The sequence below is a fragment of the Oculina patagonica genome, chromosome 1 (genome assembly GCF_052425735.1).
Source record: "Oculina patagonica isolate OP01 chromosome 1, crgOcupat, whole genome shotgun sequence".
In the NCBI taxonomy this organism is placed as follows: Eukaryota; Metazoa; Cnidaria; class Anthozoa; order Scleractinia; family Oculinidae; genus Oculina; species Oculina patagonica.
Window position 1 is genome coordinate 493,783 of NC_135758.1, and position 21,228 is coordinate 515,010.

General features: G+C 39.1%; 1 protein-coding gene and 1 pseudogene across 2 annotated transcripts; one reads left to right on the forward strand and one right to left on the reverse strand.

Moving 5' to 3' along the window:
• Positions 1-1,926: 1,926 nt before the first annotated feature.
• LOC144651793 (putative histone-lysine N-methyltransferase PRDM6) lies at positions 1,927-8,714 on the reverse strand (annotated as a pseudogene). Its single transcript, XR_013570371.1, has 5 exons — positions 8,506-8,714; positions 5,263-5,419; positions 4,479-4,783; positions 3,789-4,050; positions 1,927-3,065 (listed from the first exon to the last, which is right to left on the reverse strand). The product of XR_013570371.1 is annotated as a putative histone-lysine N-methyltransferase PRDM6 (transcript).
• Positions 8,715-12,864: 4,150 nt separating this feature from the next.
• On the forward strand, positions 12,865-20,858 carry LOC144651717 (uncharacterized). Its single transcript, XM_078511682.1, has 6 exons — positions 12,865-13,280; positions 14,810-14,993; positions 16,109-16,350; positions 17,233-17,479; positions 18,103-18,669; positions 19,475-20,858. The coding sequence occupies exons 2-6, from the start codon at positions 14,828-14,830 to the stop codon at positions 20,008-20,010; spliced, it is 1,758 nt and encodes a 585-aa protein (XP_078367808.1). The 5' UTR covers positions 12,865-13,280; positions 14,810-14,827; the 3' UTR covers positions 20,011-20,858.
• Positions 20,859-21,228: the final 370 nt, after the last annotated feature.

Genomic DNA, 21,228 nt, shown 5'->3' on the forward strand with positions numbered 1-21,228 from the left:
ATAAATTTAACCATCACTTCTCTTTAATTCAGCCGAAACTAAAAGCCATGACACGACGGTTGAGCAACACTAAAACTGTATCCGTCATTCAGCCAAACTCAGCTTAAATTTCCTTGCATAATTTCATCGTTTTTTCAAGCAGACGGCTAGAACAGAGTGCCAAACAATAATGCGTTATTTCATGCATAGCACCGCTTTGAATTCCTATCGTTGTATCAGCAAGACTTCATCTTCATTATTCAACAAGAATGTTTGTTGTTTACGCTTTGTTGCACTTCATTGTGCAAGGCACTTGCCACGCTAGAAGTTTTTCCGCATTGGATGACGCTGGCCGGCGCCTAATTTCATGGTGTATGACTTTTTCCTGTTTGCGGTTGAGGTGGTACCATGCCATGGGAAACCAACACTAAGGCGTAGAAGCCGTTTCAGTGTAGTTTCGTAGTCTTTATAGCAAATTTCCTGTCATCAGTATTTTACGTTCCTTGTCTAAAAGTGGTCTATTCTGTTTTATTTTCGCGCCTGTGAAAAAAATATCAGGAAGACGAGAAAAACTAGAAAAGAAGCTAACTATACAATGCTGTTTCGCCGAAGTGTTCAATATCTTTAATCAAAAATAAACTGTTTCAATATACAACTAACTTGAACACGAGAGCTTACCTCAAGAGAGCCCATTTTTGTTCTGCAAAATTTTCAATCAATTTTATTCTTGTCCAGTAAGGACAAAGTATGAGAGTTTTAGCCTCAAAGAAGTGTTCACAAGGCACTAAATTGCTTGTTATTTTTGGAAACTTGCAATTGAAAAGCAAGCAAGCAAGCGAAACGAAGATATCGTAATTTGAATATTAACTCAGCATTTAAGTGCTCTGTTGGTATGGAAGCGTAGAATGACGAACGAATCATTACAAGCCAAGGTGATCAAAAACTAAACTAAGTATTAGCTACACTTATTGCTGACTTCGTGTGTGGTCAGATGTAACTGAAATGTGTTGCAATTTTCACTAACTTCTTGACGTAAGGATTGAAATCAAAGTACTATAAAAGTGGTAAATATATTGTAGACTGATCTAAGAAATGTGACGCGGCGAAGGAAAATTGACCTTATTCATCGTTGAGGGGGAGGCCAAAGTACCAAAGACACGTAGAGGTTGAAATATAGAAATTTTATTGTCCAAAATAAACATACCGTAGTTTTCTCGATTAAACACCGGGTCTCCAAGGTGGAGTTGAAAATAGGCCCCTTAGCTATTTATTTGAGGTGAAATAAGCTGTAAGTATACAAGCCAGATACATGTTTGTCAAAAATGATGAATAAAAACCTTTGCTTGATGAACATAGGCTGAAATAAACTAAAGGAGTCAAATAAACGCCGGGTCCATCAGGCTAAGTTTGAAATAAACGGCGGGGGCGTTTAATCAATAAAATACGGTACTACATTAACCCTCACCTCCCCCCTCTCTACCCCAAGGAAAACTGACTCTCAAGGAAGCGCGTTCTGCTATATGGAAAGTTTCCATTACAGCGATTATTTCCAGAGCTCAGAATTCTATTACAGCTCATATTCGATACAGTCAGCAGCATGAACAGCAACCACACAGGATCAATGGAATTACTTCATCATCCGTTAAATGCCAACGATCAACTTATTTTAGTTTAGCCTCAGTTTGTTCGCATCAAATCTAGTTTCGGCTTTTCCCTATGTACCGAAATATTTGATTTCATTTGAAACACGTTCGCCATGATTGAAAAGCACTTCGAACTCGAACTCCTCGGAGACCTGTGTATATATGAACTCACTGACCGATAATCGTTCCCGACAGTATAGCCTACCGGGATGCGGGTTGAGGGTTGCAGGTTGTGGGTTGACGAGCGGGATGGGGATGCGGGATGCGGGGTGCGGGGTGCTAAATAGAGCGAATATGATTGCAGAATTAGTTTATTACAACATGAGGCTAATCTTTAATAACATCATAATTGTCATATTTAATAAAACACAGAATCGCATTCATTATAAAAATGGCCTTCCAGGGAGCCTTGGTGTCTAACTAGCAATTAAATGCTGGGTGTCATAACGGCTAGGCATTTTTTTTTTTAGCTTTTTGACGTCGCATTGAAGCAGTGCGTAACAGTTCTCCTAAAGGTACAAAGTATTATAGAACTTTTTTTCCCTCGTTAACTAAGCTTTTCTATACGTATAAGTATTACAAGAATACTAAAATGAGCATCAATAACAACAAGATTAATATACAAAGACGGTGACCGCTTAATTGTGCACTTAAATTTTAAAACTTTGCGGTGATTGCCCGCGAACTTTAAATTTTCAAATAAAGTTTTCGTTTCGGGGAAAATTTTCAACGAAAGTCTTAATCTAAATGCTCCAAGCAAATCCTTTGATGTCGACTTAGCTGGGAGGCCTGTGTAAAAGATTTACCGCACCGGTCACATAAAAATGGCTTCTCACCAGTATGCGTGCGCACGTGATTATTCAAAGTAGTCGCTCCGGAGAACGATCGTAAACAGTAGCCGCACTTGAATGGCTTCTCGCTGACGTGAACGATAGCGTGCATGCGCAGTTCTTTCGGCTGGGCAAACGATTCTTGACAATGACCACACCTGTAAGGTTTACAGGGCATGCGCGAGCAGAGATGATTGTTTAGGAGGGATCGCTGAGTGAAAGTCATCTTGCACTGGCCGCATTTGAACTCATCGCCTTCCCCAATGTTTTCTAGCACTTTGTCGTAAATTCTCCGATAACCTGGTACCTTCTTGAATTCCAGCGCTCGGCTTTGTGACATTATGACCGAGTGAGTTGCTGTTATTGCTTTCTTGTTGCATTCTGAATCTCTTGATGGGTCGCTGCGCTTCCGGAGGCAAGGATTCGTCAACAAGCCGCCTGCAAGATTCTTGAGGAAGCAAACTGTAAACAGTTTGCGTGGACGCCTTTCGTTCCTGCTGAGGGCTTGCTCCAGAAGTTACGTCAACGTGAAGGGAAGTGTCACGTTCACCCAATGCTCGACACGCGCGTGGCACACGAACGATTACAGGTTGTTTCACACTTGAGAATTTCCCTTAAAATATAGAAAGGACGCATGTTAATCTTTTGACGTCATACCGTAAAATCCCGGTTATAAGCCCTCCCCCCTTATAAGCCCCCCTGGTTATAGGCCCATGTACCTGGAAACAAAAAGATACATCCGGTTATAAGTCCCCCAGATATAAGCCCCCCACTGCTAGATGACAGTACTAAACAGGGCTTCATGTTGCTTTATTATGACTTTTTACCTTAAAAAGACGAGTTTAGATCAATACTGCTGTGGCTTCCTTCGAAACGTTGTTTTTTTCACTCCGCTTATAAGCTCCTCTGGATATAAGCCCCTTTGTTTATTAGCCCATTCAAAACCCCTCACGTAGTTATATACAGCGGGGGCTTATAACCGGTATTTTGGTATCTTCTTATACATCCTTTTCTTTTTGTTTTTTTTTTTTTTTTTTTTTTTTTTTTTTTTTTCTTTTAGATATTGTAGATACCGTAAAAGCTCAGTCTTGGCTCAATAGATCTCTTAAGACCTTTTTTTGTGCAGATTTATGTATTCTAAAGGCAAAATCCTTAAAGGGAAGTGAACGGTACCCTGAAAGTGCGAAATATTTGACCACGCTCATCAACGTTTTATGAGATGTTTTAGTTTAGTCCTATTTGACCAATGTAAGTGATATAATTGTCTGATAGGATCATGAATGATTAATGAATTTGAGAAGATGAAGCAAAAAAAGTCTGTAGTAAAAAACCCTACCAGGTAAACGCTGTGGAAACTCCTTGCTCCAGCCCCCGACGGGTATCCCCACGTGCTGTAGATAGTTGTCATCGTACCAGACCAGTAGCTCTGTACCACGTGGTATTTCACGGAATGCTCGATAGAAAATACTGGTGTTATGCTGGAATGCAAACAGGTTTTGTTCTTGTTTGTGTCGGGCGCATCGAATAAACCGCATCCAGCTAGATGAATTCTTGTCACTACCATCCAAACAGTAAACTAGTTTACCGTCCTCGTATATCTACAATAGAAAACAGCAGATCAATGTTCTAGTTCCATCTGTTTTAAGACTAGCGTGCGAAACAAGCAAATTAAACCCATCAAGTGACATTAATTGATTTTTACCAGCCGTGCTTTGCATCCTTACAGCATACTGTATACTAAATCAAAATTTTTAAATGCTATCTTGACTTCACATTTTAAGCATGTAAATTACACCATGAGGCCAACCCACAAAATGAACTATAGCAGTTCCACTCAAAATGTTTGAGGCCTATTTAAAAAAGCAACAATTAGTGACTCATTTTTCACTCTGATATAAGGCGTTTGGGATTGACCGAGTATGACAACACACAAGGGTCTGTGTGGATCGGAACCTTTTAAAATACCAGAACAGGGTGCATGCGCTCTCAATTTAATGAAAAAATAGTATGACGTCAATGATCATACCTCCCACATGTATGAAGTATCCATATCAGATGTGACGTCATCAATGGAAACGCGCTTTCCTTCGTACGGACCAATCCACGTTCCCACAGGGATATGCTGTTTTGCACAAACTCCATAACCCGCTCCAGGAATTCCAGACACACATAGTTTCACTTCATCCGGGAAAGAAGCGACGGCATAGCTCAGCTTAACATTTGCTCTTAAGGACTTCTTGTAGCATGCTTTCATGGCAACAGTGGTGGCTTCATTGCCTGGCCTTGCTGTTGGCTTCTTGGGTTCCTGCTCTGTTTTACAACAATCAGGACCTGATACAAAGTAAAATCAATTGCGAACTGTACTTTAAGCGGCATGAATCCAAATTATTCCGTGGTCTATAAGAGTGTAGACCACGGAAAAGTGTGCTCGATTTCTAAATTGTTCAGATCCCAGGTTTCCTCCATCGTTGACGTCAGAAATTAACGTCGTGGACATTCTTTCACCATTTAAGGCCAAATAACTCAAGGGGCTATTTCACGATCGCTTATTTGTGAGCTCCAAACTATTTTAAGTTTAAAATATGCAAATAATACCTTCATCAGTGAGAGTAAATGAAGAGCCGTGACGGAAAAGATCCGAGCCCCCAACGGGAGTCGAACCCATGACCCAAGAACCGGGGACGCCCACCACTGAGCTACACCCACTTATCCGTGCCATTTCACTTTATACCGTCATCAGTATTTAGTAATATTTTTGTGTATTGCAGATTAAATGTTGCCACAATTAGATCACTAATATTGTTTCTCACCTGAGCTATCGAGCTTACTTTCGTTGATTGTCTCGTAAACATGTACCACTTTGATCGGATTTCTGCCATAAAGTACATGCTGCAGATCTTGAGCAGTGAAATGCTCTCGGTTGGGTGAAGATAACTTAACTTCCGTTGATGATGAGGCGTCTTCCATCTATAACCAACACAAATATAGTCCCATTGAATACGCAAGTTATTTACACAGAACTGAAGTTAATACACGTACATATTCCTACTCCTCAGCCGCCTTTCCTTCCCATTCCACAAACACTAAATGTGTGCGTGCATACACGCAAGTATGCATCTCTGACTGTTTTTCCTCTTGACGCTTCCCCGATTCACGGCACTTACCTTTTCTGCCAATCGATTTATCCTTAAACAGAAAAATGTATGCCACGAAGGCTATATGGCTTTGCATTCAGGGCAAAACCGTTCTCCTTACATGTCTCTAAGTATTTTCTTTATTTTTTCTTAATTTGGAGACGATTGAATTGATTGAAGTGTTGATCAAGACAGCTTCTCTTTATAATTTTTTTATCTTAATGCTTCACTATGTACCTCGGTTAATAGTGAATTTCTCGATTTAACGGACCACGATTTATCGAATCTCCGATATAACGGGCCCTTGGTGTAACGATCTCGAAAAAACAAAACTAACTGGTAGAAATGACCACTTTCAAAGGCAGCGACTAGGCAACATAACGTACATAGCGAATCGCCGCGTAAATTGATTTTTAAACGGAGGCGCAAGTAGACGCAAGTTGAACTTGCGTACAGACTTGGCTTGGGTGGCCAAATAAAGACGGCTAAAATGTTAACCAAGCTCAAGCGAATGACGTACGACCAGACGGCCAAACGATAAAAAAATTGCGTCCTGTAAACATTTTTCTTTTGCCCTGGACCAAAGTAAACGCAATGTTATCGCAAGTTAACGTAAATGCACGCATGCAGATCCTGGCCAAAAAGTACTTGCGACTCTGACTGCCAGTCGGGTCTTATAACACCGAACAGTTGTTGAGTTTTTCAACCGAAGGAATCTAATGTCACAATTTCCAAATGCTTAAGTAAGTCTTTTTGAAATCGGGTATAAGAAAATTAAAGAACTTTATCGAATTATAAATTACGCTATTTCTCAAAATGAAATGTTAACAAATATATTTCTAACAGGAAAAGCCGAGCTTTCGGGCATTTTGCCGGGATCGAGGAAACAAATTGTTACATTAATTTGAATAACCATTCACAATGTACATGACATAAAATAAACCTGGCTATTGGCGGCAAACGCGTGTACAAAAGTAGGGGTAACTTAAAGGTATAACTGGTCGCTTACGAAAAGAAACAAGTTGTTACATTAATTGAATAACCATTCACAAAGTACATAACATAAAATAAACTTACTGGCGGCAAACGCATTTAAAAAAGCAGTGGTAACTGGTCGTGTCGACTGATTCAAATCAGAAAGTATGACTGGTCGGTTTGTAATTCAGGCCCAAATGTAGTCGCGGTCTCTTACGGGAGCGCTAGCTTACGAAAGATTTTGATTACAGAGTTTGACTGACAATTTAAACGGGGTTTTACAATGGTGGTCGTAACTAAGGCGAGTCGCTTACAACAGTGGTCACAAGGAGAGATTAACTGTATTAACATTTTCTATGCTTACCTCTGTAAAAAATTAAGGAACAAGAAATGTCCTGCCTTGCTTGCACTATTTCTCTAGTTTTTATGTTAGTACTTCTTAGCTATTTCCTAGCTTATTTCCTGATCAATTTCCTACGCAAAAATTTCCTTGAACCTGTCCAATGAAATGCGTCCTTTCTTACGCAATATCTGTTTGATGTCAAATCTCTGTTGCAACAAGCTTTCTTATTGGTGCGGCTTGATCAAACGAATCACTGACGTATACGTAGCGCAAAAACATATTCTTCGGGCGTCAAGTAGTGCGTTGGTTTCTTAAGAAAAGACTCCCAATCTTTAGGCATTTGATAAATTCACTTAAAAATTCAAAGAAAGATTTTGCTGGCAATATTGAGTCGGTTCCTTACAAATATTAATTAGCTTCGCGCGCCAACCTCTGATTGGCCAAATGACAGTTCCATCCTCGAAGAAACCATTTTAGCTCACATCCTGCGACTCATTAGCATAATGACTGACTAAGTCTTTTTTAACTCGAGCTACGGGAAATGGTCTACTCCATTTATTTTTCTTTTTTTCAAAGCATATAAGTAGATATAAAAACCTCACATTCTGGGTCCGAAGATTCAAACTGGAAAGGAGAATAAAGCTTACAAACTACGATGCTTTTCCAGGTTAAAAGGCTTGAAAATTTTCGCTCGGCAGTTTTGAGTTCTCTTTGGGTCCACACACAAAAGTTTCTTAACTTTTACCAAGCTATCAAGGGGGAATTAATGTTTACATTGATTTCAATTCCACAAACATTTAAGATCAGTCAACTTTACCATGAGATGGAAGAAAACAAGGCTCTCTTTAAAGAGAAATAGCAACAGGTGCATTGTAAAGCTGAATAAAGTTCATTTCAGTTCAATTCAAACGCACATCGCGGAACGTAAGAGTTCAATAGAGAAAATCGTTTTCCAGAAGCGAAAAACATCACAGATGCTACATGAGTACAGTATAATTCGAAGGAGACAGGAGAGAGCTTTCAACCCATTGTTACCTTATATCTTCGATACAGCCATGGCCTTCCGTGTTTGAAATGTGGTCCATTGACATTTTAACCCGGTCTTCGACAGTGACTTGTAGCAAACACTGCATGAGCGATGTGTATATTTCGGTGACAATTCAAAGTCAAAATAAAATTTGTGTGTTCATACTGATTTTCAATAGTTCAATTTAAGAGGATTAGTTCATTCTTTGTTTAAATGACCATTTTCTTTCATCATGCTCATGTCAGTGAACAATGGAGAATGGAGTCTTTTCACAAAGACGGCAGGCCCGCCTAGAAAAGCTAACAGCAAAAGGAATCGACCAAACAAATAAAAAACATTTCTAGTGAACATCTGAAGCATGCCGTACTAATAAGAACATCACAGAGCCGTGATGACAAAAAGATCAAACAACACCTCATGGGAGCAAAGTGGTGATGGAAAAAGGATTCAAAAAGGTTTGACAAAATGGAAGCGAAGTACAACTATTTTATCGCATATTCTACAACTAAAAAGGAAAAACATTTGTCTGTTCTCTGTTTCTTTTACTTGCGTTAAGAAAACTGCTGTATCTTACCTTTGAAAATGCTTGCTTCTGCTCGGAATGTTTCCGTGTCCAGATAGATAATATGTTTCAGTATTGAAGGCTTTTGCTCGATGTAATGTATGCCAATTTTGTCAAATTTCACTTGGGCTTTAAACCAACCAATTAAAACATTTTATGCAGTTTATGCACGAGGCCTGCTCATATTCAACAGAAATGCCAGCTCTTATATGCAGTGAATATTACAAATCCTCACTGCCCTCGCGCCGGTCAAATGTGACTCGCCACCGCGAGCTTATATGATAAATATTTAATGAGGGCGGTCTTCTAAAGGGCACACTTCAAAAACGAGCGAAAAATAACTTCTGATATCATGCCTTGAAAGCTGGGATACCGAAGTTTTATAACATTAAAATAAATGGTTAGTTTTTACCGACTATTTTAGGTTTTTGGTTCACCATCAAACTGAGATAAACGACCGCAGTAAATAGTTCATTATGGAACCATTTTAGGAAAGGTTATCGATGCTTCACCCATGCGAGTAACAGCACATCAGTTTAAAAAGTTTTGTTCAAAATGTAAAAAGACAAAAACTGTTTGCTTTTTGCAACCATGGAGTAGAAAAGTCGTCTGGTTAGACAAAGCAAGTTGATGCTTTCTCTTTGAATTATTTAGAATTCCGTGACTTTTTGGCAAACACGGAAGTGACAGTATGTAAAACGACATAGTGATTCTACAGTAAAACAAACAGAATTTGCCACAACACAACTAAACAATAAAATACAAAAACACAAACAGGTTTCTTTACTCAAGAAAATTGTTTAAAAAAGTTTGTTTAGCTGCGTAGCTACAAAATGTAAAATTTTTCCTTCTTTCCGTGTGTTGGAAGAGATAATGAAAAGCAAGTGCCACACGTGGTCAAGTGGAGTGGGGTGGGGTTTATTTTGATAATATGGTGCTGTTATTTTCCGCTTGCAACACTTAGAAGACAAAGAATCAGAAACAATTTTTTAAGAACCTATTCAAAACCTGTTTTCAGACAAAAATAAACTTCAGCAAATATTTGCATTAGCTTTTAAACGTTTTCCAAGTACTCAGCTAAGCTTTCAAAAACTAGTCAAAAATAGCCAAGAATAGCTTGGAAGTGGAAACCTGATCGTGCACAAATTCATTTAATTAATAGCGTGGGTGAAAATCTAAGTGAACACTTGTGTAGAATACTAAGTGCTAGAATTCGAAAATCTCGTAAATTTCAGTGACATTTAAAGGTAAATAACACAAATTTGTCACGGAAGATATTCGTACCTCGTATGTCAGTGAATTTGCCTGATTTGCCTTTCAGCCCTTTCTACGCCATAAACATTACAACAATTCCAGCTCTATTTTACACCATCCGTGTGCCATTAAGTTATTTGACATTTTTGCTGATTATGCTGACTGTTTCTCTTTAGGCCATCTGGCACTACCTGAGAATTTACAAATTCACAGGAGTTTCAAAGTTGACACTTTTTCGTTTGTTATCCTGTACCCTCCAAACCTCGCCTATAGTGCCTATCAAGATCACGATATATAAAATCAATTTCTCTTCCAAAAGTTAAAACCAAAGCACGTCAATGAGCACTATGGACATTTTAAGAGTTATTAAAAATATCTTTATATAGAGAGGAATAATATGTTTACGTATCTGACTCGATGCTTTTAGCCCAACATTTGAATTAAATAATGCTGCTAAAAAAACAAACAGGTTATCTTCTTGGAAGCCTGATATGTGCCATGAAACCCGAAACACGGCATTTATATGTTATAAACTGCATTAAATGGAGTTTCATTTGGCTTAATGGAATCCAAAATCCGGTGAACCTTTGGTCGTTGCTGAGAGCTGCATTTGGTTGGGTTTACTAACAGCAAATACCAAGTGAAATATTCTCGAGATTCTCCTTTGTTGTGTCTGTTGTATCCACTTTCTAGCACCAGTATAAATATTTAATTATAAACATGATACTTCAAAATAAGTAATTGTGCAACAGAAGCGCCCTTAAAAGGAGTGTGTAGCTTAAAATCTTTGCAGATTAGTTAAAGCCTAAGGAAGCCAGCTGAAAGCTCAAGAAGCCACTTAAAACGGTGTGTGACACTGAGCAGGCTTGCTTTTATTTCGTGTTTCTTGCAGCTTTTAAGCGACGAATTCCACCGTTAATGCGTTTTTAATCATCTGCTGCACACCTTAGCCATCTGTTTCTCGTAGAACTACATGCTGTCGACTTTAGCTGAGAGCGACACTCCACACATGGTCAAAACGATTGCTTTGTGAATCTTAGGCAGTTGGCACGAGACAACATCGTCAAGAACCTATTGAAGTTTTCTATGTGCAAAATCTCCATTATTATTAATTTTGGTCTTGGCTATTGTCCGATTTTCGTTTTACTGCAGCGCTGGTACGAGCTAAGTTCTACATGTCATTGTTTCGTAAAAAAAAAATACCTAAAAAAGTGCATTTTTCACCGAGTAGATGAGTGAATGTCCATTTCAAAAGACATAGACACTTTTATCTAGCCTGTAAGAATATTTTATAAGTAGAATCCACTTCATCTAGGAAGCAGTTTCACTTCTTTTATAGTAGGCTATACTTGGTCCCTTGCAATATTCTTCTTTCGCTCGTACTCATTACCCTGGTTAGTTTTTCCCGCCATTTGTTTGCGCATGTGCAGATGTCTTGTAACCCCGTACGATAAAATCGTATACTAGTTTCTTTAGTTTGGTAAAACAATACAAGCAAAGATAATTTCAACTCTTCTTTTAAAAACGGAAAAGTTCCATTGATGTTCAGTGTTAAAGTAGTAGTTTTCCATTTTTTAATTGATATATTGTTTTGGCTGGCTCAACCCAGCATGGAGCCACTTGTGTCAGCGAAAAATCTACGAACTCACTTTATCGCCTTCGATCTTCTTTATTCCTTATTTTAATTCATTTGATATTGATTCTCTCGTCCAATGTTATTTACTTTACGCATTTCTTCCTTAGCTCCTCAACTCAATTCACAGGCGCATGAGTAAATTACAATGTCATGAATCGGCACGATTAAACAATACGGTGCTCTTATAAACAACAGCGATTCTTTGTTACCGACCGCAAAATTCCGCACAAGTTTAATAAGGCTCCTTGTGACTCTCTCTTTTTTAAACCTACTAATAATAATTCATTTTAATCTCGACCCACTACTGTTTAGATAGACAAATGTTTATAAACTCCCGCACCGTTAGTAAACTTCGAAATTCCAGACCGTTCTTTTACGTAAATGTTCTTCAAAACACGATCCTTGGAAATGACCTGAATTGTCTGTGGTGCTAATTCAGCCCAGAAACCTATGACTTTTCGCACGCGCGAAAACGAAAAACTAAAATTACGAAATAACATCGATTCAGCAATGAGTCAGTGTTGCCTTTGCAACTGTCAGAAGCATGCAAATATTATACTGTTGATAGCACATTTGTGTGGTATTGCACCCTTAATTTAGATGATATATTCCTATATTTTTTATTTACTTAAAATCCACGTTTTAAAACAAAACTGCTGATTTAGCAGCCTCTGAACGAATAATTGAACAGATTTCGTGACTTTGCAGAAAGCCCAGAAGCTATTTTGATGTTTCGACGAAAATTTTCCGTGTTGCGGGTGAGTGCTGTCATTCTTAATAAGATAATGGCCCAGACAAGAATAATATTAGGTAAAACAATCATTTCTACAGTGCAGAATAAATTGCTTCTCGAGAGTTCAAAGTTCCGCATACATTGTAAATGAAAACAAATACAGGCCCTGCTACTAACCCCCAGCGTGGAATGTGTTCCGTTTCCGATGAATGCTAAATATTGTGAACTGGAAATTTTGAAGTTTTCCGTTTCCTATATATCGCGCTGAATTACGCACAACCTTTAAGCTGCGTTCTTGGTTTTGTTTCGGTTTGTTTTTCACGGTTTTTAAGAAACACTAGCTGCTTTCGTTGCTCATGCTTACGTAACGTTTTCTGCGAAAAGTTTGCTAGTACTGAACACTACTCAACGATTACGCAAGTTGGCCTATTTTTTAAATAAAAATGTTTCAACATGAAGTTTGTATTGAACTGATTTTTTTCGCTCCGGAACCAAATATCATCCGTTATAGATGAAACTGGCGGCTTATCGCAAAACGCCACTGTTTCTTGTTCTAAATCTATAATTAAATTCATTGCGTATATATACTTGAATACTGCCTATAAAAATCACGTTTCCAAGTAAACAAACAAATAAAAAGCTAGTATTTCTCTGCCGGTGTGTTCATCAATTATATTCCCAACGTGCAGCTAATACTCCCTTTCACGTAATTCGAGTAATTAGATCTACTTTGCATAAACGGCTTCTATGAGTCAGCTTGCTTGGTCATCTTGTAAAACTACTCTCGAAAGTTTCCTTTTGGAAACTTCGCGCTTAATTTAAGGAACGGACAAAACCTTTATCCTGTTCATTGTGGCAAAAATGTCCTATTTGTAGTTACACGTGAAAGTGTAAACACACCAAGACAGTTTTTACTCCGGCTGCATGGCGGGTCACGAGTAAGCTTAGCCATCGGAATGCGGAATTTTTTAGAACAATGCCAATCGGCATGACAAAACACACAAAGATGACGGGTACATTATCCATTTTGTGCCAAGTAAGAATGATACAAGACGGAGTATTTAGTGCATCGTGAAATAACGCGCGGATTTTACAGTGAAAACGAATGCCCAGCGTTGAACAAGGAAATAGCAAATCGCTGCCTTTAAAGATAGCCTTGTATTGGTAAGTTCGTAAATTTAGATGAAGAAAGTAATTTACTGGTAAAGAGATTAATATTGAATTAGATAGTGCTAGTGAAATACAGCAGAATGAAAACAACATGTAGATTGCACTCATGGCCGACATCAACTAAAACTCCAATTTAAAAATTTTCTGCCATAAATGAAATATTGCTACCGTACTTGTATGAATGCCACCCTTTTGGGTGCACTCGAATCAAATTAAAACCTCGTGGAATAGGTCTACCTCATTTTTATCAAGATACTGTTAGCTTTTAGCTGCAACGATTTAGAGAAGATTTTGGTGATAGGACAGCTCAGAGCGAGAGGACGTGCGCTGCGCATTTCTACAGTTTATAGTACGTGCTTTTAGTCGGTTTCCCATACTTGCCTTTAACCGGCATAATTTGACATTTTGATCCTAGTAATTCTATTCCGACGCCTAAAGTGACATGTTTTAATACTTCCACAGAAGGAAAAACTTGAAGTATTTTCCCTAATCTCTACTGCGGGTTTATCTAGTCTCAAAAGCCTTTTGTTTTTTGTGGACCTCTTGTGACAGCAAACGGGAAACTGAAGTGAGTTTTTAACAATAGCATACGGGAGACGGGAAAATAAGAATTTCTTTCTGTGCGGGGGCTGATAGCAAATAATCCAACAAACGTTTTCTTTCTATAAGGACAAAACAAGCCGGAAAACGAGGTAGAGCGGTGTTCATTACATGTGTCTCATGTGCTCAGCGTAAGGTGTTGTAAAAGTGCAGTAAATTCATGCTAAACATTCTGATAAGTTTGTTATTACTTATAGCCCAAGCTATCAGTAACTTGACTAGCCTGAGTCGGGGAATATTCCCGACAAATTGCTTATTCGCGGCTTCGTCCGGATTTTTCGCCGACCCAAAGGCGTGCAGCAAGCCCACACCATTAGTTGTTGCACGCTTACGTCATTTCTCATCCTAAATCTAAACTAACCGCGCCATGCTTATGTCTAGAAAAACAAATATCTGGCATGGCTTCGTTCTGTGCGTGATAGTAGCTTCAGCGAAGTTCAGCCGCAAAGAAAACCGTACGGAAGACGAATATACACCGCTGAAATGAAAGTGTCAATAAAAAACTGTAGTCACTTGTGAACACAAATATATGAGGCAAACGGGTGGCACAAGAAGTTAATTGCGAAGATGTTGAAGACGGAATTATTGAATTTACTAACAATATAAAAAGAAGAGCTCCGCAAAAAAGGAGGAAAAAATATATCTATTCAGTTAACATTTTGCTAAAGATTTAAAGCAAAATAGATAAAGGACTTGCAGAAATTAAATAAAGAATCAATTTAACGATTTGTTGTAGACTGTCTTTTTACAACCCTAGCATGCAAATTTGACCCCTCTTCTAAACTCTTCAGTCATACCGCACGTATTTAAAACTCTTAAAATCATCCGCCGCAATTGTTATAGCAGTAACGATTTTATTAGTAGCGAGGAATTCCACTACAGTTCCACGAGTTTATCTGAAACAATTTCCTTTTCTTCTTCAGCGTATAAAGACACTGCTTATGGAAAACAGGATCAGCGCGAGACTCGAAGAAGCAAAAGAGACTAGCGGCGGAAAACGGTACTATATCTTCGACGAGAAAACGGTCAATTCTTACTTGTATGGCACCCGTGAAGTTAGAGTTATAGATGTAAAGAAACTGAAAAGGAAGGCTGAAGGGGAACAAGGTATGAAATGTCATTTAAGCCAGGGAGTTCAGACAGTTATTTTAACGCTCAGTGAGACAAATGGCGGTATTTTGTGTGTAAGTGCAAATATAGCTGAGGTCGTAGCTGTCAACAAGCAATATAAGCCATTTTTGTTTCCAAATATATAAAGATATTTTTTTCGTGATGTTTTAAAATTAAACCTATTCAGTGATATATTGATAAATATGCGGTGTACGATTAATATCGTTGTTATTCTTTTGTTCATGTTGCCCTGACCTGATTGTTCTCAAAAGTTCCGCTTTCACTGCAATGTTTACGAACTTTATGCTCTCGGCAAGAATAACTTCACTGAAAGTTGGCCGATTTAAAACGTCTAAAACCAATATCACCCAGTATTAGATTATTTTCCAGCTTGTAAGCTTGCATTCCTCCTTGACAGCAAAACCTTAGCGTGTAAATGTTAAAAAATCTTATAAAAGTCACACGACATTAGCTAATTACAGGTCTGATTTTTAAAAAAGTGAAAGTTTAAAGTGAAGTGAAGTAAGGTGTTTTGTTATTGAAACACTTCTCTGACTTTTAATGCGATGTATAAATGTCTTGGTGTCAATTAATTGTCTTGACCTATTGAGTCGTATTTGAGTTTCAAAATAATTTGTATCGACAACATAAGAGCTCATTTAGCTTTTCTGTAAGTTATGCACTTGAGAAATGACATCGCTGAATGCTTTGTCCTTAACTAATACGTTAATTCGTAGAGTCTGTTCATTTATCATGCGGATCAGACAAGAAGAGGAAATGTGTTGTTACTGCAGTCGTACTATGACCACCTACCAAGTTGGGCGGACATATTTGCCCGGCAAGAAATAGAACTTTTAAAACCACCCTGCTCTCTGCGCAGTTTATTCGTTGCTGCACGAGTTGCGGTTTACGTAGTGCCTGATATGCACGTGATGATGACGTCAGCGAGAGTGTTGCACAATGCTCTGCGTTGGGTTGAAGCCGCGCTTTCAATCTGCTGCTCTGTATGTTATGAATCTGTTTTGGGAACTATCGTGAATCGGATACATCGTTTGCTTATTCAAAAATCTGTTTCCACTCACAGTCCTGTTAATATTTGTTGATTTTCGCAGAAGCTTGTTCTTCAAAGAAACAGAAGATTGCCGCTGAGCACGAGGAGCCTCGGCTCACAAACGCCATACGGTCATTCCCGGATGAGGTACAGCTCTGCTTATCGAGCATTCCTGGGGAGAGTTACGGTGTTTGCGCCAAAGAGCACATTCCACTAGGGACGTGGATTGGTCCTTATGAAGGCAGGCGGCTGTCTTCTCGTAATCTCGCAATGTCAGACAAAGATACCGCATACCTTTGGGAGGTAAGGTACTGACAAAAAATGTCGAAAATAATGATGATTGTGTAAAAAAAAAACTCTGGCTACAGAAAACCGGACAGCGTCCAAAACAAAGCGCCTTCAACCAGTCAGAGTTGAATTTTCTTTCTTTTGGATGTTCCAGTGTGAAGCTTTTTGTCCATTGAAACAGGAAAGCTCTCACGTAGGAGGCAAGCGTGGCCGAGTGGTTTTGGGGGCTGGTTTTTTAATCCGGTGGTCCCTGGTTCAAACCCTCCCCTTCCCCCTTCTGTTTTTTTTTTTCGTTTCCCCCTTCCAACCCCCCCCCCCCTCTTTTTTTTTTCCCCCCTCCCCCCCCCCCCCTTTTTGTTTTTTTTTTTTTTTTTTTTTTTTTTTATTTTTTTTTTTTTTTTTCCCCGTCCCCCAAACTTCTTTTTTTAAATATAACAAAAAGAACAACCCCCCAAAACATCTTTCTTATCACTTTTTTATTAGATTGTGCATATGTTCATACCAGTATCATGCTAGAGAATCGTGGAATTATATTGAAAACTTTCAACGTCTTTAAATCTTGGTTATTTTCAACTTCAGTCTACTCCTGTCCTCGAATATTTCTTTTTGTGTTATTGCCGAAAACAAACCTCACTAAGGAAATTCTAATCTTTGCTTTATGACAGCAACTTATTCTTACTACTTTATGAGAGCAACTTATTCAATTTTGTTCGATGCAGGCATGAATTCTTAACTATTTTTCTTTACCGCTTTGTGAAAATTTCAATGCACGGCCAGACATGACCAGATCATCTCCAAAAAAAGCATTGACTCAAACGTAAATTCTCCCAAGCAGAATCATACACTGTATTACAAACAGTGGGAAGAATTCAAATGTTGATATTTCTTGCATTGTAGATCTACAAAGACGGTAGACTGAGCCATTATATTGATGGAAGCGATGAAGACAACTCTAGCTGGATGCGCTTTATCCGCTGCTCGCGCCACATTAAGGAACAGAATTTGTACGCTTTCCAATATTGTGGAAATATTTTTTATCGAGCGTTCAAGGAGATTCCTCCAGGTAGAGAGTTACTGGTTTGGTATGATGACAAATACCCACAATTCTTAGGAATTCCTCTCGGCATGCAGGATTATGATTCAGGTAACAACTGTTTGACTCCTCAGTGATTAAAGTCTAATTTCTCAATAGACAAGATGAGAATAAACAAAATAATCAGCTAAATAAGGAGATACTGTCTTCTTATACCACCACCTCACAACACTAAAATTGATATCTCGAAACTGAGATTAATTGGGCAATAGGTATAAACGGGAAACTAATTCATTTTGTTTAACCGTTGGGTAGTACTTTCATGTGGTACTGTTTACTATGCTGTACAAAGTGATTCTAATATTTGAATTAAGCTGTGACTAAAGCCAAAGTGTGGTACTGTTTATTATGCTGTACAAGGTGGTTCTATTAAGTCTGTGGATCAGTGTGTGACCATTCAAATGAAAGCTATTGAGGAGTGTACTTTCATTTGGTACTGTTCTTTATGCTGTACAAAGTGGTTCTAACTTATAAGTCTGTGGCCACTCAAATGAAAGCTATTTAGTAATCCTTTCATGATTAAGGCACTATTCATTATGCCTACGGGGAGGTTCTTACTTTTACGTCTGTGGTAATGAAACTGAGTTTGAGGGAAAAAATCTCATTACACTAATTTCTCCAGGACGTTTACAAAACCTTCAAAAATAACCGTGTAGCTCTTCCTTTAATTTCAGTAACATCTTCAAGTGCTCGAGGCTCACCAATCAACAGTTCAACCAGTACTCTCCTCCGCTCAGATACTAAAAAGGACGGCTTTCAAGAGTCACGTGAAAATCATCAAATGTCAAACTTCAGAGTCCCTCCAACAAGTGCTGTACAACCGCGCTTTGTGCCCGCGACACGCAGTTTGGGTAGCGCGCTTCAGCGAGACCAGCTTGGTGCCCCTGGTATCAGGGGTGGTCCCAGACCTGTAGCACGGTCGGGTGAAGGTAAAAGAAGTGAGACAGGTTTACCTCCAACATCAAATGAAAGACAATTTGTTAGAGACTTCCCTCGCAGACCTGTGTCTAATGGGAATGACCTTTACTCGCTGCAACAAAGGAATAAGGACTTGCAAAGAATTGCCGAACAAGAACAATTAAAAACGGATAACTCAAGAGACAAAGCAACACGAGCGCATGTGCGCACGGATAAACAGTTAAAACAACAGCGAGACAAAGATTTTGTGTCTTCAAACGACAGAAGTCGTCCTCAGCAAATGCACGTTCCACATGAATTGCAGCGATCGCAGTTGTTTGATAGTGAGTACTCGATTTATTCACTTAAAAGGACAAACTTTTCACACTGGGTTATTTTAGGTAGTTTCTCACCAGCCAGACGAAAACTTGTAAGTGCATTTGTCAGAGTCATCATTGCACAAAGAGTCATTTTACGGATCACTCATGCATCATAACAGAGGCCATTTCACTCATCATGTATGAACTACGTTTCATCCAATGAGTAGAAGTGATAAGAACTCACTAAGCTAGGTTTGATAAATTTACTGTTGGAGCTCTTTCTCCGACATCAAGAGAAAATACACTTAATGTAAAAAGATGAATGTAAATGTATGATTGTAGTGATCATCCACTTAGCTTCGAGGTAGCTAGCTTCCAGTCATACCACTCAGAATCGGAAACAAAAATTTCAAATAAACACAACATGGCTAACGATCCTAATTGGCAGGAGGCAGATTAGTTGGCTATCATCATCATCATCATCATCATCATCATCATCATCATCATCATCATCATCATCACTCATTGCGCCAGTAGGGGCATAAGGCCGTAGTTGGCTATATACATAGTGAGATTGAAGAGTTATACTCGGGACGGCCGAGAACAAATCCAGCTAGTGACAGGGTGGAGATTTTGAAACCCGGACCTCCAGAGCCCTAAACCACTCGGTCAAGCTGCCTCAACAACACACGATTGATGACCAAATAGAAATAAGATTTATTTTACAAAAATAATAAAGACGAAGCATATATTCTAGTTAGTTCAGGTTAGATTCGATTCCATATCAGTACTAAATACTTAAGGCAGAAACACCCAATGATTTTTCCAGATGACCATCAAATTTCTTCCGGTACAAGCGAAGGGCAAGCACTGAAGCCAAGTCAGACTGGAAACACGGTGAAAACTTTAATGCCAGCGCTTCACTCTTGCATGCCGCCTCTGCTTCATAAACAGTTCTACTACGAGCCAACGGAAACTCGAACATTAGCGACTTCCCCTGATGAATTCGGCATGTGGAGGTGCCGGCAGTGCCTAAAGACATTCACTCAGCGGGTGCTGCTTCAAATGCATGAGTGCCCACAGACTCCTGAGAAGCCATATCAGTGCGGACAGTGCACGATGTCATTCGCCACGCCATCGGACTTGAGAAGTCACGTGGAGACGCATACCAATGAAAAACTGTTTAAGTGCGGGTTCTGTTTGCGCTCGTTTTCAGGGGCGACAACATTAAATAACCACATACGTACTCACACGGGTGAAAGACCTTTTAACTGCGAGAAATGCCAAAGGACATTTTCACAAGCCAGTCATTTAGCGAGACATCAGCGAATTCCTGGTGAATGTGTCTCAGTGGAAGATGTATAGAGCTATCACAACAGAATTAATGTTGCTAGCTAAACTGTACAGATTTCCCTTATATGTTTGTAGGAAACACAATAGTTCGATCCTTACTCCCTTTACCTGCAATGCACTACCTTGAGCGATTAAGCAAGCTAGCGTTATCTTCGCCATCTTGGATTCGGACAACCGAGGAGGCCTGGGGTGAGTGGAAAAGAGCGGCCTTGAAAGAAGGAGTGAGGCTACCCAACCCTTAAAGTTTTGCCACTCCAAGAAAGCAGTCAAATGCGCGAACAAAATTATCTAGCCTCTTACCAAAATCGTCTGCACTACAAGCTTGTCCTCAGGCCCCCTCTGTTCAACGGTTGAAGGAGAAATTAGTAAGGACCTAGGTGCAATAAAAATTCGTGTGAATTCTTTTTACATTATAAGTAGGAACAACTTGGAAACTCTCTGCCACAAAATAAGTGATATGGTACATTTCCAATCACGCCATAATCCCTTTAGAGAACAGAAATACGCATGCGCACCTCAGAAAACTTAAACACCTTCTCGCCCCAGTCCGCTTTTCGTAAACAGAATGTTGTGTCAGGAATCAACTGCTGAAAATATTTATTTGTTGATTCTAACGTCAATAAAGTACCATTGGATTTCCCTGTTCTACTAAATAACAATACTTTCTACTAAGCCTCAAAATTAACCTCAAAATTTCAATCAGTGCATAACACCAACTGGGTTTCCTTGACAATAATGTAGTTTCAAGACTATATCGGTCGAAAAAAACACTCAATAGTTTCCAATACGTACTTTATTGTGAAGTTAACTAATTATGTAGTTATAATAAAGAATATTTTATAAACAGTGTAAAAATAAAATAACCTAAATATATTGATCTCCAGTTTATGACATCATTGTTCTGGGAGGCTATAGTGACTGTTAGTCAACTTATCCCTCGCTCGCAATAGAAGTCGAAAGGCCACGACACAGATTCAACATTGCGTGGAGCCCTAGTATTATTTTGCCTTAGAGCTTGGAACCCTAAAAACGTTTTCCGCAGAGCCCACAGCGCTGTTTTGTAAGGTCTGTAGCCCTGGAGCCCGGCTGTCTTGGCTCCGGAGCCCTGGAGCCCTAAGCTAAGCCCCCTTGGGTCACTAACCGCTGATTGGGTTCATCATTCTATTTCGGTATTTTGGGGTGCAACGTTGCGCGCAAAGTTGGAACATGTGTCTAGGCTCTGAGATTTGA

What these genes read in the sequence shown, in the direction of transcription:
- LOC144651717 (XM_078511682.1), top strand. Translation starts at nt 14,828, where the DNA reads ATGGAAAACAGGATCAGCGCGAGACTCGAAGAAGCAAAAGAGACTAGC. An exon ending in CATGCAGGATTATGATTCAG is followed by an intron (nt 17,480 to 18,102) that starts GTAACAACTGTT and finishes CTTTAATTTCAG; the next exon opens with TAACATCTTCAAGTGCTCGA. An exon ending in GCGATCGCAGTTGTTTGATA is followed by an intron (nt 18,670 to 19,474) that starts GTGAGTACTCGA and finishes TGATTTTTCCAG; the next exon opens with ATGACCATCAAATTTCTTCC.